This window comes from Sorex araneus, chromosome 6, assembly GCF_027595985.1.
Source record: "Sorex araneus isolate mSorAra2 chromosome 6, mSorAra2.pri, whole genome shotgun sequence".
Taxonomy (NCBI): domain Eukaryota; kingdom Metazoa; phylum Chordata; class Mammalia; order Eulipotyphla; family Soricidae; genus Sorex; species Sorex araneus.
The window spans coordinates 83,536,094-83,551,334 of record NC_073307.1 but is presented as its reverse complement, the minus strand read 5'-3'; the positions used below and the strand labels follow the sequence as shown (position 1 = coordinate 83,551,334).

General features: G+C 41.7%; 1 protein-coding gene across 1 annotated transcript in view; it reads right to left on the bottom strand.

Moving 5' to 3' along the window:
- Positions 1–267: 267 nt before the first annotated feature.
- SENP1 (SUMO specific peptidase 1) overlaps positions 268–15,241 on the bottom strand; it is a 68,715-nt gene continuing 53,741 nt past the window's right edge. Inside the window, exons 15-19 of the mRNA XM_055144139.1 lie at positions 11,057–11,260; positions 10,134–10,213; positions 7,919–8,003; positions 6,974–7,069; positions 268–5,475 (exon numbers count right to left, since the gene is read on the bottom strand). Coding sequence (XP_055000114.1) covers positions 5,413–5,475; positions 6,974–7,069; positions 7,919–8,003; positions 10,134–10,213; positions 11,057–11,260 — 528 coding nt within the window. The 3' untranslated portion in view covers positions 268–5,412. The remainder of the gene's footprint in view (positions 5,476–6,973; positions 7,070–7,918; positions 8,004–10,133; positions 10,214–11,056; positions 11,261–15,241) is intronic.

The following is a 15,241-nucleotide window of genomic DNA, read 5'->3' as shown; positions in this document are numbered from 1 at the left end:
GGAGCCACAGATTTGCATGTTATTTGCGTTCCAGGCTTCCACCTTCAGGTATGTGGAATGAAATGAATGAATGAACAGTATTCAGACTCTGGTTAAGGGGTGGACTCAGGAATCCAGACCACACTGAGGATCCAATCACTGGGAAAGCTTGGATCAGGAGACACAGACACAGACAGAGACAGAGACAGAGACAGAACAAATAGTCAAAGAGGCAAACAGCATCAAGTCCTTTCATTCACCAAGGAGTTTCCAATCAAAGCAAGAAAGCAAAATTCACAGAATTTATTTTAAATAAGTCAACCAGGGAGAGTCATACAGAAGGGCAATGTCATCCCTGGCTGATCCCTACTTCTGCCCCTCCAGCATCCACATCCAGCTTCCAACACAATTACGTGCTATCAGTCTTCTTGATAGAATGCTGGTGTCAGCTGGGTCTCCCAAATTAAGCGATGACGTCCTTGAGAACAGGTGGCTTTTATCTCCTTGATCAAATCACCTCTTCACCCCATCCTTCACCTAAGGGACTCAGCTTCCTAAGTATCTCAAAAGGCAAATGTCCTCCAGGAATTTAGCTCTGGTTATACGATACAGGTGAGAGAGCTGTGTGTCTCACCTGAATTCTGCCTCCATAGGAGAGCCTGGCAAGCTACCTGTGGCGTATTTGATATGCCAAAAACAGTAACAAGTCTCACAATAGACATTACTGGTGCCCGCTCCACCAAATCGATGAACAACGGGATGAGTGACAGTGCTGTACGATACAGGTAGTATGTAAAAGTCTGGTTGGATACCACCTGTGTCTAACAAGGCAGTCAGAAAAGGAGCCAGAATCTCAGTAAGGGAGGTACATTATCACTAGAAACAGAAGAAAGAGAAAACTGTACTAGAGAAAGATGCATCTATGGAAAACACACTTCGGTTAGCCCTAGGAGCAGACCGAGGCCACGGAAGAGCATGCCGGGATGCTGCAAAGGTTTTAGTGAAGGGTAGAGCGGAGTGTCAGGTTTAGAACCAGAGGTGAACTGTGGTGCAGTCATAAGTATCGCTATTTCTCAACCCCTCATAATGTTCCCCCCAAATTTTTGCTTTTGGATCACAACCTGTTTGGAACTTACTCCTCAGTATATGGTCAGGGATCAGTCCTGGCAGTATTCAGGGAAACATATGCGGTGCTGGGGGAACCAGAGTGGGCCATGTGCAAGGCAACTGCCTTAATTCCTGTTCTATCTCTTGGTCCTCTAGATATGTACTTGATGAAATTATTTATGTTCTGCAGACTGGTCAGAGAAAAACAGTTTGCCTACCTGGATTTAATAAGCACCATTCACTGGTCTTCAATGCTGACATGTCTCAGTCTACTCTAGATATAAGAGATTACAAGTAACATGTGGGATTGTATTATTTGCTGATTGCAGGTATCCAGACAAGAGATTCGAAGATATGATCAGAGATGCCATCAAGGAAAGGGGTTTTGAACATGCTCTGTGTGTGAATCAATTAGTGGACTGAACGAGGGATGCCCAGCAGACTAAAGATTCTGAACCCCTTTAATGTCTCCCTACTTCCCCCACTCTTATGTTCTACACAGGGTGCAAGGACAATCTCCAGAAGCCAAGCAGTTGATGGCTACTTCTCAACTTAGGATAGAGTATGATGTACATGAGGATCAGACACTCACCTTAACCAAATCAGTGTAAACTCTGATTTCAATTTTTAACTTTGAATTTCTCCCTTGAGATATTTCTATTCCAAGCAACATTATGCTTCCCAGTAACTTTCAGAATCTTAGACGACAGTAACTTTTTATTATTTTATTTTTATTTTTTTTGCTTTTTGGGTCACACCCAGCGATGCTCAGGGGTTACTCCTGGCTTTGCACTCAGGAATTACTCCTGGCGGTGCTTGGGGGACCATATGGGATGCCGGGGATCGAACCCGGGTCGGCCGCGTGCAAGGCAAACGCCCTATCCACTGTGTTATCGCTCTGGCCCCGACAGTAACTTTTTAGAATCTGGTCCAACCACTCACAAATTGAATTATCCCTGACAGGCTGCACTAACACTTAAATTTCATCTTCCAGTTAAAAGTCTATATTCTCTCTTTCTTACAGAAAAGATGTGTAAACTCTCCCTTATCTTAGTCGGAGGTGAACTTAACCTTTATGTCACTCCCTCCTGCCAAACCTGGAAATGGGTATTTTTGTGCTCTTTGCGGCAGATGTTAATATTCAGCACAGGTTAAATAAGGACCTTCAATACAAGGAAGGATAATGGTGATGAGATTTGTCCCTTCTGAAATTTGATGACTTTGCTCCTAGGTAGGGAAAACTTTCCCAAGAGCAAATGTCATACCTGAGTCAACATCAGATCCCCAATAACCTTAACCTTTTCTCTCTTGGTTATATGAGGTCACAAGGTTAAAGCATACTGTTCTGACTTATCTTGACCTGTTCAGGTGGAGCAACTGAAAGACAAAACTCTAGTGCCATTCATTTTTCTTTTCTGGTAAGACTTGTCTAAAATTTGGGGACAATCCTACCAGTGCCAATGGGTAGAAGATTCTAAATACAGTAGCTAAAAAAGAGAGAAGTTGACACCAGAGAAACATGAAGCCCTTTATACATAATGGGTCAACTCCTATCAAGTCTTTTGGCTGGATGCTAGGAAAGAACTCCTGTACTCCACCTTAAACAGGACTCCCTGAATCAACAGTGAGCCCCCAACAACAAATGGAATGAAACTAGCCTCTGACTCACCCCATGTGTTCTCCAATGGCCAGGGACGCTTTTCTCTATGCAAGATGCTAGGGTCACTGTGCAGGCTGGGGTTTCTCCTGAGGACTATGCCTGGCATCGAGTTTTCATCCATGAAGTGTTGCTTTCTTAGCAGAGGTAGGTGATGATGAGCACTGGGCACAGAGGCGAGGAGAAGACAGAAGAAAAGCAATAGGCTTGTTCACCTTAGAGTCGATTGAGTCAGATATTGGTAATAGACCCTTGACCATGAAATGAAGGAATTTTTTTTTCCCTTCCTGATCATCAAAGTTCATTCACCCTTTATTGAAGGAAGGAAAGCGAGTCTCTAGATGCTGGTCCTGTTTCTCCTGGGTAGCTCTCTGGGAAGAGAAAAGGGCCCACTGTGTAGATCTGTAATTATTTCCCACTACGCCATACTGGAACACAATGTGTGGCAAAATTTGGTCTACTTCTATCCTTTAGGGTTGTCTTAGGATCACTAGCTATTTTTAATTGCACTGGTCAAAAATGGAGGAGGCACATTCAGACAGCTCAACAACTCCTCACACATTTTTCAAAATGCTTTTGCTGCATGTTTCATTTTCTGCTATACTAGACAATAAATATCTGTTGCTTTAGTCTGTACATGTCTGTGAGGAAGGTAAGACAGATGTCATGTAATGGACACAAAATAGAGAACTATCTTGTTCTGAGTTCCCCTAGACAATTGTGAGAAAGCCTGAAAAACTCAGGTCTTCTGACTCATAGTTCAAATCTATATCATGCTGCCACCAATCAAGCTGTTCCTTAAATATGCTAAGAGTCAATGTTCAAGAGTCCTATAATGAGTTTGCATGCCAAATTTTAAAATGAGAATGTGAAAGGTCCCAGCAACTCATATGTAGAAAGCTATTTATTACCTATAGGAAGCACAAAGAGCGGGGGCAGGGAGGAAGAGAGAAAAAGAAAGAGAGGGAGGAAGAAGGAGAGAGGGAGAGAGCGAGAGAGCGCGCACACACGGAGCAAGTGCATTCGCACACACGGCTGAACAGAAATTAAAATAAAAAAAGTAGTCTTCCCCACACTCACGCAGGCAATTACGAAAAAGGTAGGACACATCTGGTTGCTGGAGTGAAAACATTAACATTCAGTTAACAATGGAATATTTAAAAAAAATAGTTTTCTTTTTCAAATTGTAACCTGTGGTAAAACATAGAAAAATGTACTAAACAAGCTTGGTATAAAACAGAGCAAAATTGTCAAATAAGCCCAGGGGTTTTTAAAGCACAACGCTGTAAAGGATGGGGTACAAGGGAAGGCGAAAAGATTTTATACAAAACTACCTATTACAATACAGAAAAAAGTATAAAATGTTCCTATTTTGGAACTTAAGTACAAAATGACACTGGCATTGGATCATTTCACTACCTAGCCTGAGGAACTCTGAGGGTGGGAAGGGATGCTAGAAGGAGCAAAAGGAAGAGATTTCAAATGTCACGCTGATCAGTCTGAATTCCACCCGTGTTTCAGTTGGAACTCTCACCTCCCTCTGTAACTTGTATCCCTAAGCCAAAGTTCATCCAGGCCTCACAAAATATTCCATAAGAAAGTCCACAAACACCCTACATACAGGGGCTGGGATCTCTGTGTGCTGGAGCTAAATTTGGAAAATGAAAATAAATTTGCAGGCTAAATAAAGTGGTGAAACACATTCAGCCTTTTAAAAACAAGTATATCCCTGTGAAATGTGTGTGTGCATACATACGTACGTGTGTGTGTGTGTGTGTGTGTGTGTGTGTGTGTGTCTCCTGTGGTTAGAAACATATTTTAGCCACAGACCAAACTATCTGCATTCACTCAATGTTGGACTTTTATACTAAAGACTGATGTCCTTTTTGGTCAGAACTAGGTGGCAGTAAAAGCTGTGTCACCCGCCCCCTTGGTGGGTCTTTCCCATTGTCATGTGTTATGTGCATATGCATGCCTTGGCTTTTATGGAAAGGACTGTCTGGGTTGGGATATACCAAGGGCTCATGTGTCATGTCTCATGGGAAAAAGCTACAGGTGATTTTAGGGAAAAAAAAAAAAAAAAAAAGCAAAAAAGAGAAGTAGACAGATTTTACAGAGGGCACCTAAACAGAAAAAGTCTTAGAGGAGGAACTTAGGCATTTGCCCAAAGTCCAGTCTACTTCCAAAATAGTCATTTTCCTAGCTACACGTCCTGTAAATCATCTGTGTATTAACATGTGCATGTATATGCTGCTGGTTTTGATCCCTACCTTTTGCCCAGGGTCTTCCCTACCTCTTAATAAGGCCTAACAAGAGTTTATATGAAACCAAGAGTCTTCCCAAGCTTCTCCCAATACTCTGATAAAAAATGAATGAGGCTGGAGCCCTTTGAAAACAAGATGGCAGAACTGAAGAATTAAAAAGCAATCTCTCTCTTCAGCTTAGGGATGCCCCTCACCCCTTTCACAGCACCAAAGTTTCTTTGCAAAAATAGTATCTGAGATACAAAAGGAAAGGCAGATGTGCTTGTGAATGCATCTTGCCAGGGCCTGGTCCGGGATCAAGGGCTTTATAAGAACAGAGGGTTGCGAGCAGCTGTTTCCAAGGTCTCCAGCTGTAGACAACAAAGAGCTGGTCCCCGACAAGGTCAGTGTCTGCCGAGTCAGTCTTCATAAGAGCTTTCTGTGGAGGATCTCCCATACCATCCGCTTCCGGAAGTATGGCATATGTTGCTAGAAAAACAAAGAAGCACCCTTAATTTTCATTTCTTTTACTCAGACCCAATACTGCCATATAGTCCTTTCTTGAGATTTTTCAATTAAATTAATCTTAGTTGAATTTCTTGTCTTTCAAAATTTCTCATGTTGATTACACATTAATTTTTCTCCTCTAATGCATTTTTCTATTGCTTTATTCCATTGTTCTAAGTTTTATTAGGGATTTTCTATACCCAAATGTCATTTTGGGAATGGCATCAATTATTAAGTCCTCTAGGCTGAACTTTAAATAACTTTATGACATCTGAAACCTGAAAATCAAATTCACTTTTTAGGGAAAGAGTTGTGGGAACTGCAAATCAGTTTCACCCAAGGGCTTTGACCGTTTCTAGAAAGGCAATTAATTAATTTTTGAAATTGGAGTCTCATCCAATACTGCAGCTGTTATTACTGGCCCAAAATATCTTTACTTAAAGCATTAGATACAGTAAAGAAAACCCCTCATAGGTAGGCTGGAGTGATAGCACAGTGGGTAGGGTGTTCGCCTTGCACGTGGCCGACCCAGGTTCGACTCCTCTGCCCCTTTCGGAGAGCCTGGCAAGCTACGAGTATCCCACCCGCACGGCAGAGCCTGGCAAGCTACCTGTGGCATATTCAATTTGCCAAAAACAGTAACAAGTCTCACATGGAAATGTTACTGGTGCCCGCCTGAGCAAATCGATGAGCAATGGGGTGACAGTGACAGTGAAAGCATTAGATGGGAGATAGACTATCCATAATCTCTAATCTCAATGTTTTGGGTCACAGCAGAGCCTGGCAAGCTACCTGTGGCGTATTTGATATGCCAAAAACAGTAACAACAAGTCTCACAATGGAGACGTCACTGGTGCCCACTTGAGCAAAGTGATGAGCAACAGGATGACAGTGACAGTGACAGTGACAATGTTTTGGGCTTCTGAAAAACTAGATGAAGAGAAACAACTAAACATAAACTAAGAGCAGGGGTGGAGTGCAGTATAATTAATGATACTTTGTAACAGATCAAGTTGTCACCAATGACAAAACCTTACTATTAGCCAAATAAGGGTAACTAAAGAATACTTGCTCGGGTCCCTATTCTGTTTAGTAGAAGATTGAAGGTATCTGTTTGAGCATTGTATAACTGAGATATAAGCCTGAGAACTTTGTAACTTTCCACTTGGTGATTCAATAAAATAAATTAAAAAAAAAAAAAGATTGAAGGTATCTGTAAGAGAGAGGGAAGGCAGGAGGCTCTGCTATGCCCAGAATTCCCTGACTCCAACAGGTTATGTATGGGTAACCCAAAACACAAGACAGCCTATTGCTATGCTTTCTCTTGGGAAATGTGATGTGATGTGAGCAATAACTACCAGTATTATGCCCCCCAGGCCTGAAGCAGAGCCCCTAAACAGAGTAAGGGGACAGAAAAATATATACACAGTCAGCCTGGAAACAGGGTAAACACAGACTCCCTCTTGAAGACTCAAGCTACCTGTGTGAAGTTGATTGGTCTGTCTTTGGTAATACAGTCAGCATATTTGCAGGCAAACATCCCACAATCACTTCCATTCATCTGCTGTGGAATTTCCTAAAAGAACAAAAACAAAAAAGTGACATCTTCTCAAGTTTCCTTCTTATTAGAATAAGAATAAAAATCAAAGATTTTAAATTTTGTAGGTATCTGTGAAGAGGTAAACCTGGTTCCTTACTTAGAACAAGAGGGGGGGAAGGCATTCAGTCAGGGTAGTATACTTTTATCTCATGAAAGATAACTATCTAATCCTAGGTTCCTATGGCATACAACGGTATAAAAACTGACACCCCCAAGAGGTCAAACATTCAGTAAACATTTTCCATAGGAGTGATAAACTTAGCATTTAATGAACTTAGTTTTACATAAAAATACAGTTTTCCCACAAATAGTTTACTCTATTTTCCTCAGGGAACCAAACAACTATACATAAAGGAAATCAAATCTCCCCCCCAATATCCAAATTTCTGGATTTCCACATCATTAAAATGAAATAGGGCCAGAGCAATCAGGTAGGGCAACTGCCTTCCTATCACCATATATGGTTCCCCCAATGAAGCAGCCAAGACTAATCCAGGAGTAAGCCCAAGCATTGCAGGGAGTGGGTGTGGCCCAAAAAGAACAACGAAAAAATATGAAATGTCAGGCTGGAGCGATAGACTGCATGACATGCAGCTCAATCTCAGACAACACAGTGCTCCCCCAAGCATCACAAGGTGCACAAGGCCCCCAAGCACCATAGCCCTACTCTGGGTAATTCCCAGCACAACAGGGCTCAGGCAACCGTATCTTCAGGCTCTTGTACTGCCGGAAGTCTGGTTGACTGAACATCACCTGGAGGGGCTTCTGGGTCTCCTGAACACCGCTTCAAAGGGAAAGAAAAATTGAAAATAAAAGAAACCATACTTGGCTTTTCTTGCTGAAGAGCTGCCAGCCATTGGTGTCAAATTCCTTTCTTTTCTTGTCGACGCTTTCTTGCTTTAAGTATTGTCTAAAGGAATTAGAAGAGAATAAAATGAGCCTGGGGAACACTGATAGCCATTCAAGAGACTGCAGTGGACAATCCTTAACAAGTTTTATCTGCACATTTGAGGAAAACAGTATATAATGCGGGGCGGCAGGGAATCTTTTAAAATACTGTGCTTCCTATGAGGCTCCCACAATTCATAGCTATCTTACCAACATCTCTGCCTCTGATATCTAGACTTTCTTTTTTTTTTAATTGCATCACTGTGAGATAGACCCTTACAAAGGGATTCATGATTAGGTTTCAGCCATACAGTATTCCAACACCCATCCTTCCACCAGTGTACATTTCCCAGCACCAGTGCCCCAGGTTCCTCCCATCACCTCCCATCCTCCACTCTGATACTCAGATTCTTTTAAATTAGCATATGTAGTTCTTTTCCTTGGTTTATGAGGTCCTTTAGAATTCAGTTTATTGAAAAATAAGGATGGTTCTCTTCACTGCTAAGTAGGAAGCTTACCAATGGGGGAGGATGGGGCAGGGGACACTAAGACCATGGTGGAGGGAAGCAAACACTCCAGGCGTAGGGTGTGGTGTTGAAATGTTTTATGCAGTAAACCATTTTTTAAACCATAAACAGTATTGTGAATCATGGTGCCTAAAATTATAAAAAAACAACAACAACGAATGGTTCTCTAACAATACTGATGTATAATATTACAATGTACTATCTTTAGTCTTTTTTGGCAGGGTGGGGGGCTGGGCCACACCCAGTGGTGCTCAGGCTACTGATGGCTCTGTGCTCAGAGGTCACTGCTGGCAGTGCTTAGGGGCACATGTGCAACTCTGGGGATTGAGCCAGGGTTAGTTACATGCAAGGCAAGAGCCTTACCTGCTATACTAGCTCTTTGACCCCATCTTCAGTCTTGGATTTGCTTATACAAAAAAAAATCAACTCAACAACAAAGCACACATCTCATTATGAAACACCCTTTCTAAAGTGCAAATAGCTCATCTGCTTCATTCTGAAACCTATCTTCTCCTTGCCCCCAGAGAGATACAGTGAGTGTTTGGTCAATACCAAAGCGATGGGGATACATTTTTTTGCCTTAGAAATCCAAATACTTGCTTTTCTTTTCTTTTGATTGTTGGGCCTCACCAAACGCTCAGGGGTTACTCCTGGCACTGGGCTCAGGAATTTCGCCTGACAGTGCTTGGGGGGGACCACGAGGGATGCCAGAAATTGAACCTGGCTCAGTCATGTAAAGGCAAACACCATACCTGCTCTATTATCTCTCTGGCCTTTCCAAGAAATGTTAATTTGGTTGTAGAATATTAATTAAAATATCCATCATAAATTTACAATAAAAAGAGCTGACAATTCATCACAGAAAAAAAAAAGAGATGAGTATAAAGATATTTTCATTCTGGTTTGCAAAGTGGCCGTTCACTAGTAGGACTTGGGCATATCGAAAGTCATCTCTGCAGGCGGCTGGAGCAATAGCCAGCGGGTAGGGTGTTTGCCTTGCACTTGGCCAACCCGGGTTTGATTCCCAGCATCCCACATAGTCCCCTGAGCACTGCCTGTGGTAATTCCTGAGTGCAGAGCCAGAAGACACCCTGTGTATCGCCGGTGTGAGCCCCCCAGCCAAAAAAAACGTCATCTCTGCAGTCCAGGAAATCTATTTTTTGGGGGGGAGAGGGGGAAACACGTCGATGGTAAAGGGTGCTGGTTATTCTTAGCCGTGCTTTTAATGCTAAATCCTGGCTCTGTGCTCAGGGTACTTGGTATCAAACTAATGTCATACTGGGTATCAAGCCAATGTGGGCCATAACAAAAGTGTCTTCACCCCTGTACTATTCTGGCCCAAGGTCTTGAAAAAATTAGGAGGCTGGATTAGGTAATTTCTAGGTAGGTTCTTTTATCCACACACATATGTCTATTATGGTATAGTGTACCAGGACAGTAACTTTCCCCATTGGGGCATGTTTCCTGATACTAAATGGTTGCTAAACTTTACTTAGATGTAAACTATTCATTTTTCCTTAACATATTTTTCATTCCACTGAAGGCATTAAAAAGAGAGTTCAATAGCTATAAAATCATAATATACATATGGCACCAAGCTCTTTATTCCTTAAGTCCTTACTTACAAGAGGATCCTGCAGGCTTCATTGTTTATTCCACCCATGGAGTCATAATAGGTAATATTCTTTTTTCTAAAGTCCACAACCTGGAAACCAAAAATATCTGTATTTATAAAAAGAAAACTGTTTTTTTCAGAGAAGCTTTATCCCTCCCAAGAATTTGGAACTATTTGCCAAATTTCCCATGACATTAGGATAGATTTGATAACTTGCATTATACCAATTTAATCTGCAAGAAGAAGGAATTACTGTGCTGGAGACTAGTCATTAGATCCTAGACATTAGATCTATCAACGTAGTTTCAGAAAGACAGAATATTATGATTTCTTTACCAGGTGAACCTACTTTTGGTTTTATGCTCCTCCCCACAGGCTCCACCACCCCCAGTTTTTGGGTCACACTCAGCAGCACTCAGTGATCATTGCAGTCTGGGGGACTATATGGGGTGCTAGGAATCAAACCCAGCGTGGTTGTGTTTATGCCTCACATGCTGTATGCCAGCCCCTGGCTTTATTCTTTTTAATTTGACTCAAAATAGTTACTTCTGAGGAGATAATTTTTATTATTACATTAATATATTTTGTTCTCAGAGTCAGAAAAAAACATTAGAATTCCAAACATGCAAGGCAGGAAATAGTCACAGAATACGAGCTGGCAGCGTCATCAGGAAGTTTTTCTCCCCCTGTTTTACCTTGAGTAGGCTTAGATTTATAAAATCCCTTTCAAATATTTCTAGAAAAGGAAATTCCACATCTTTCTTCAAAGCAACTCCCACTCTTCACAGAGGGTTCATTGATTATCCAAATTTTAGCTAACTAAATACTGCTCTTTCTCTCAGTAATCCAGTAAAGAAGAACTACTACTCACTACTCTGTGTACTTTCTAACTATAATGACTTCAGTTTTATCAAAAAGTAAAGAGGTACTCACAGCAAGACACCAGTGCACTCCCAAGTGAATAGGAACCAAAAGAATATCAACAGAAAATACGTCTACTTTCTTTGTCCAACGTTTAACTGCTTGATAACCAGCTGTTTTTAACTTAGTAAAAAAAAAGGTATTAAATGCATGCACACTTGGTAATCCCTTCTCTTTACTTCGCTCCATCAGCATATTCATATAGAAATTGATGATCTGTAGGAAGAAATCACACATATTAGAATGGCTTTCAAAATAGTTGTGTAAAAGGAAAGCAACTGCTGCATTGCATACTATGTGTTTCCTAATCAATTTAAGACTCCAATGCCCAACAGCTTCAAGGCCTTACATAAAATTCTGACTAAAGGGCCAAGTTGCACAGCATTTATTTATTTATTTTTTTTTTTTAATTTTTTTTTTTTATTAATTTATTTATTTTTAATTAGAGAATCACCGTGAGGGTACAGTTACAGATTTATACACTTCTGTGCTCACACTTCCCTCATACAAAGTTTGGGAACCCATCCCTTCACCAGTGCCCATTCTCCACCACCCGTAAACCCAGTGTCCCTCCCACCCTCCCCAATCCCATCTCCCCCCCACCCCACCCTGCCACTGTGGCAAGGCATTCCCTTCTGCTTTCTCTCTCTAATTAGCTGTTGTGGTTTGCAACAAAGGTGTTGAGTGGCCGCTGTGCTCAGTCTCTAGCCCTCATTCAGCCCAAGTTGCACAGCATTTAAAGCACTTGCTTTATATGCCTCTGTGCTTCGATTCACACACCATATATGGTCTCCTATGTACCACCAGGAATGATGCTGGAGCACTGCCAGGTAGGCCTCACAAACCAGAAGGAAGAAAAAAAAGCTGATAGTTAATAAAACTAAGATTAATTTCAAACCTTGTATTTGGGCCACCTGGTTTTGCACTAAACTAGGAAACTGCTCCATGGCTAAAGACTACCTTTTTTCAGCCATTATGCAGAGGTGAATTATTTTAATCCGAAGTAGAACTGAATCTCAGAATAAACACTATACCAGAAAAAAAACATCTCTAGACAACATCAGATCTGCAAATGTCACCTTTATCGAGATAGATATGAATTATTTTTGGCCACACCCAGCAGTGCTCAGCGTATCATATGGGATGCCAGGGACTGCACTCGGGTCGGCCGCATGCAAGGCAAACACAGTACCTGCTGTACTATCCCCGGGCTCTGGACACGGATTTTTTTTTTAATGAAAGCCCACAAGCATGAGGTCTGAAAATCAGAAACATTGAGAATAAAGTTTCCCCCTATATGTTTGTCTTTCTTAAGCATGAATAAAAGAAATTTAAATGTGTGTATGAGATATATTCGATCTTTTCCTATTAATGAGACTATGTGTTCTCTAACGGTGACTAAGTCATCTATGGTTTCTTTAGATCCAGGAATCCTTGGTACTAAAGCTAGAAAATTTTTGGGCTAGAAGCTACTATACACTTACTTTATGCCGCTAGCTGAGACCAGGCCAGTGTCTGTTAATTGCAAGGAATGAATGGGCTAACTGATTCACAGCTTGGAAATATGACTAAGAAAACAGGGACATTTTTCAGAATGCTTTTTGGGGAATGGGAAAATACCCCCATCCTTTGACAAATATTTACACAGTAGGATGCCAGAGCAGTGAGCTACTGCCTAACAGTAGTCAACTACATACAGGGTAGTCAGTAGGGAACACTGCCAGGGATACACTGGAGCCTGGTCTAGACTAGAGAAAGGGTCTACAGATGAGGATGCCTAGGCAGCTGCAGGGGAACCAGAGTCAAGAGAAAGAGCTCTGGGAGTGTGGTTGTGGGGTGAGGAGGGTAGGACTGAAGAAAAATGCTATTTTACCTGCATTCAAAAACTGAGCAACAGGCCGCGCAGATCTGAAGATCTTATGTTGTAGACAGTTCTACATGATACTCCAAATTTACTGGAATTCAGTTACTAATCATGATGACTCAAGACACAATTAAGGCAACAGATTTCTCAAATCTAAGTATTCATTCAAATTCCACACGAAGGAAAAAGCAGTGTCTTTCCGCCTTTTTCCCTTAACTTCTGAATTTGTTTCCTTCCTGTGCTGCCTTCCCCCGTTCCAGCCCCATCACAGAAGACTATGTTGTCTCCCTAGTCTTATGCCACGGTACCTTATTTACATGCTTTTCACCTGTGGCCTCTTTGAAATATCCTGGGGACCTTTAGGGGACTATATGGTCCCAGTTGAAAAATACTTTGCTAAAGAAGGCTTATGTAGGCAGTCAGGAGTGCAGGGAATTTTGCTCTGCAGATTTCTTGATTTATAATCTGTTTATAAGTAAGAGAGAAAATAATGATGGGACTGATTTTACTGGCATTTTACCCATCCAAAAATACTGGCAATGTTATGAAGTTGTACCCTCATTCTAGGAGGTTAAGTGGCAGGAAGATTACTGACCATCATGGTAAGCCAAATCTTCCATAAGGCATACAAATTATATATTTTAACAGGCAATAAGAACTACAAGTGAGATAGGAGGTAAGGATAGCCAAGCATATGAAAACCATGGAGAGATACCACCCCCAGCACCCATTATCAGAGAGGTATCAATAAATAAAAGAGGATGCCATAAATATCATGGTACATGCAGGTATCCTATTTTCAGAGATTTCCAGAGCCAGAGAGATAGCTCAACAGGCTGAGCACATGCTTTTGCATGTGGAAGGGCTCTGGGTTCAATCCTGGCAAGCATCACCCTCCAATCACCACCAAAAGTGACCTCTTATCAGCGTTGGATTTAGCCCCAAGACCAACAAGGTAATTAACTAAATAAAAAGGGTTTCCAGAAAACAAGTGAATGTTAGCTGGATTTACAGTCTTACTTGGCTTTTATTGTCTTATTTTATAAGAATAGAGTCTCTTGCCTGTATGCCTGGCTGTCTTCCCCGGGGCCCTCGGAGGGAATGGGCTCTAGCTTCCCTCCCTGGCCCGAGCAGAGCTCCTGGCGGCTGAAGACCACCGGAACCTAGCTGCAGCCATGCTCGAGGCCCCTCTCCACACGTTCGGACAGGCCTCACGCATGAAGGTACTGGCAGAGGAACCCAGGTGTGTGTAATCCCATCAACGGCCAACATCCAGAGACTTAAAAGCAAGCTCCCAGAAGATATCTTATAACCTATTTTTCCCTCTGGTCAAGAAACTCTTGCAAGCTACTGAGAGCTTCCTGCCCACATGGGACAGCCTTGCAAGCTTCCCATGGTGTATCTATATGCCAAAGCCAGTAACCAGCTGAATCTTATTCCCCTGACACTGAAGCCTTTAGAGGTTTCTAAAATCTCAGGGATAGGACGACTGTATAGGTTACTCAGACTGCTCAAGCCACTCGACGATCAACAGGATTTCATGATCGTGATTGTGATCGTGATTTTATAAGAATAAAACAAGACCATCCTAGTTGAAGAGGAGAAAAATCTAATAAGCAATTAGTGTCCTATGAGAATCTCTTTTCAGTTGTTTTAGTTCTGTCTCCAAACAATGTTTCTCCTCTTGAGAGGGAAATGGCCTTCTCCAAAGTCAGCTTATTAACTGGATATAGATTCTTTTTCATTCTCCATGTCCCAGGAGGAAGAATTTTGGTGGTCCCAATGTTCCCCGCACATTTCCATGGCCCAAAGCTAAACATGTGAAACCTGAATTAGAAGTTAAAGTTTCTCTGACTTTTTTTTTTTTAAGAATTCTGCCCAAAGAGGAAAATTGTTACAACTCAGCCAAGACATAATTATACCAAGAAAACAAGAAAGAACAAAAAGAACCCTAATGTTATCTTATAGAGGGCTTAATATGAAGAAATGAGAGACGGGATCATCACAATGCCTAAGATGAAAGAGAAGCAGTGGTGGTGAGTGCATCTGTCTGTATTTTGTGAAGGACAGGGTCCCCCTCTCCCCCAGCGGTGACAGCCTTCCTGCATATAAGCCTTACTTCCAGAGGATCTTTAATTCTCTTACTTTGTTTTGCTTTCCAGTGCTGGGGACAGAATCCAAGTTGTCCACTTTTAGGACATGTGCTCTATATAGCACTAACTGATTCACCTTGAAACAAGGAGCTAAACGTAGTAGATAGCCCTATCCCTACCTTTTATCTTGCCAAGACACCAGCACTTGTGGCCTCGTACTCTCCTACTTGTAACTCTCTG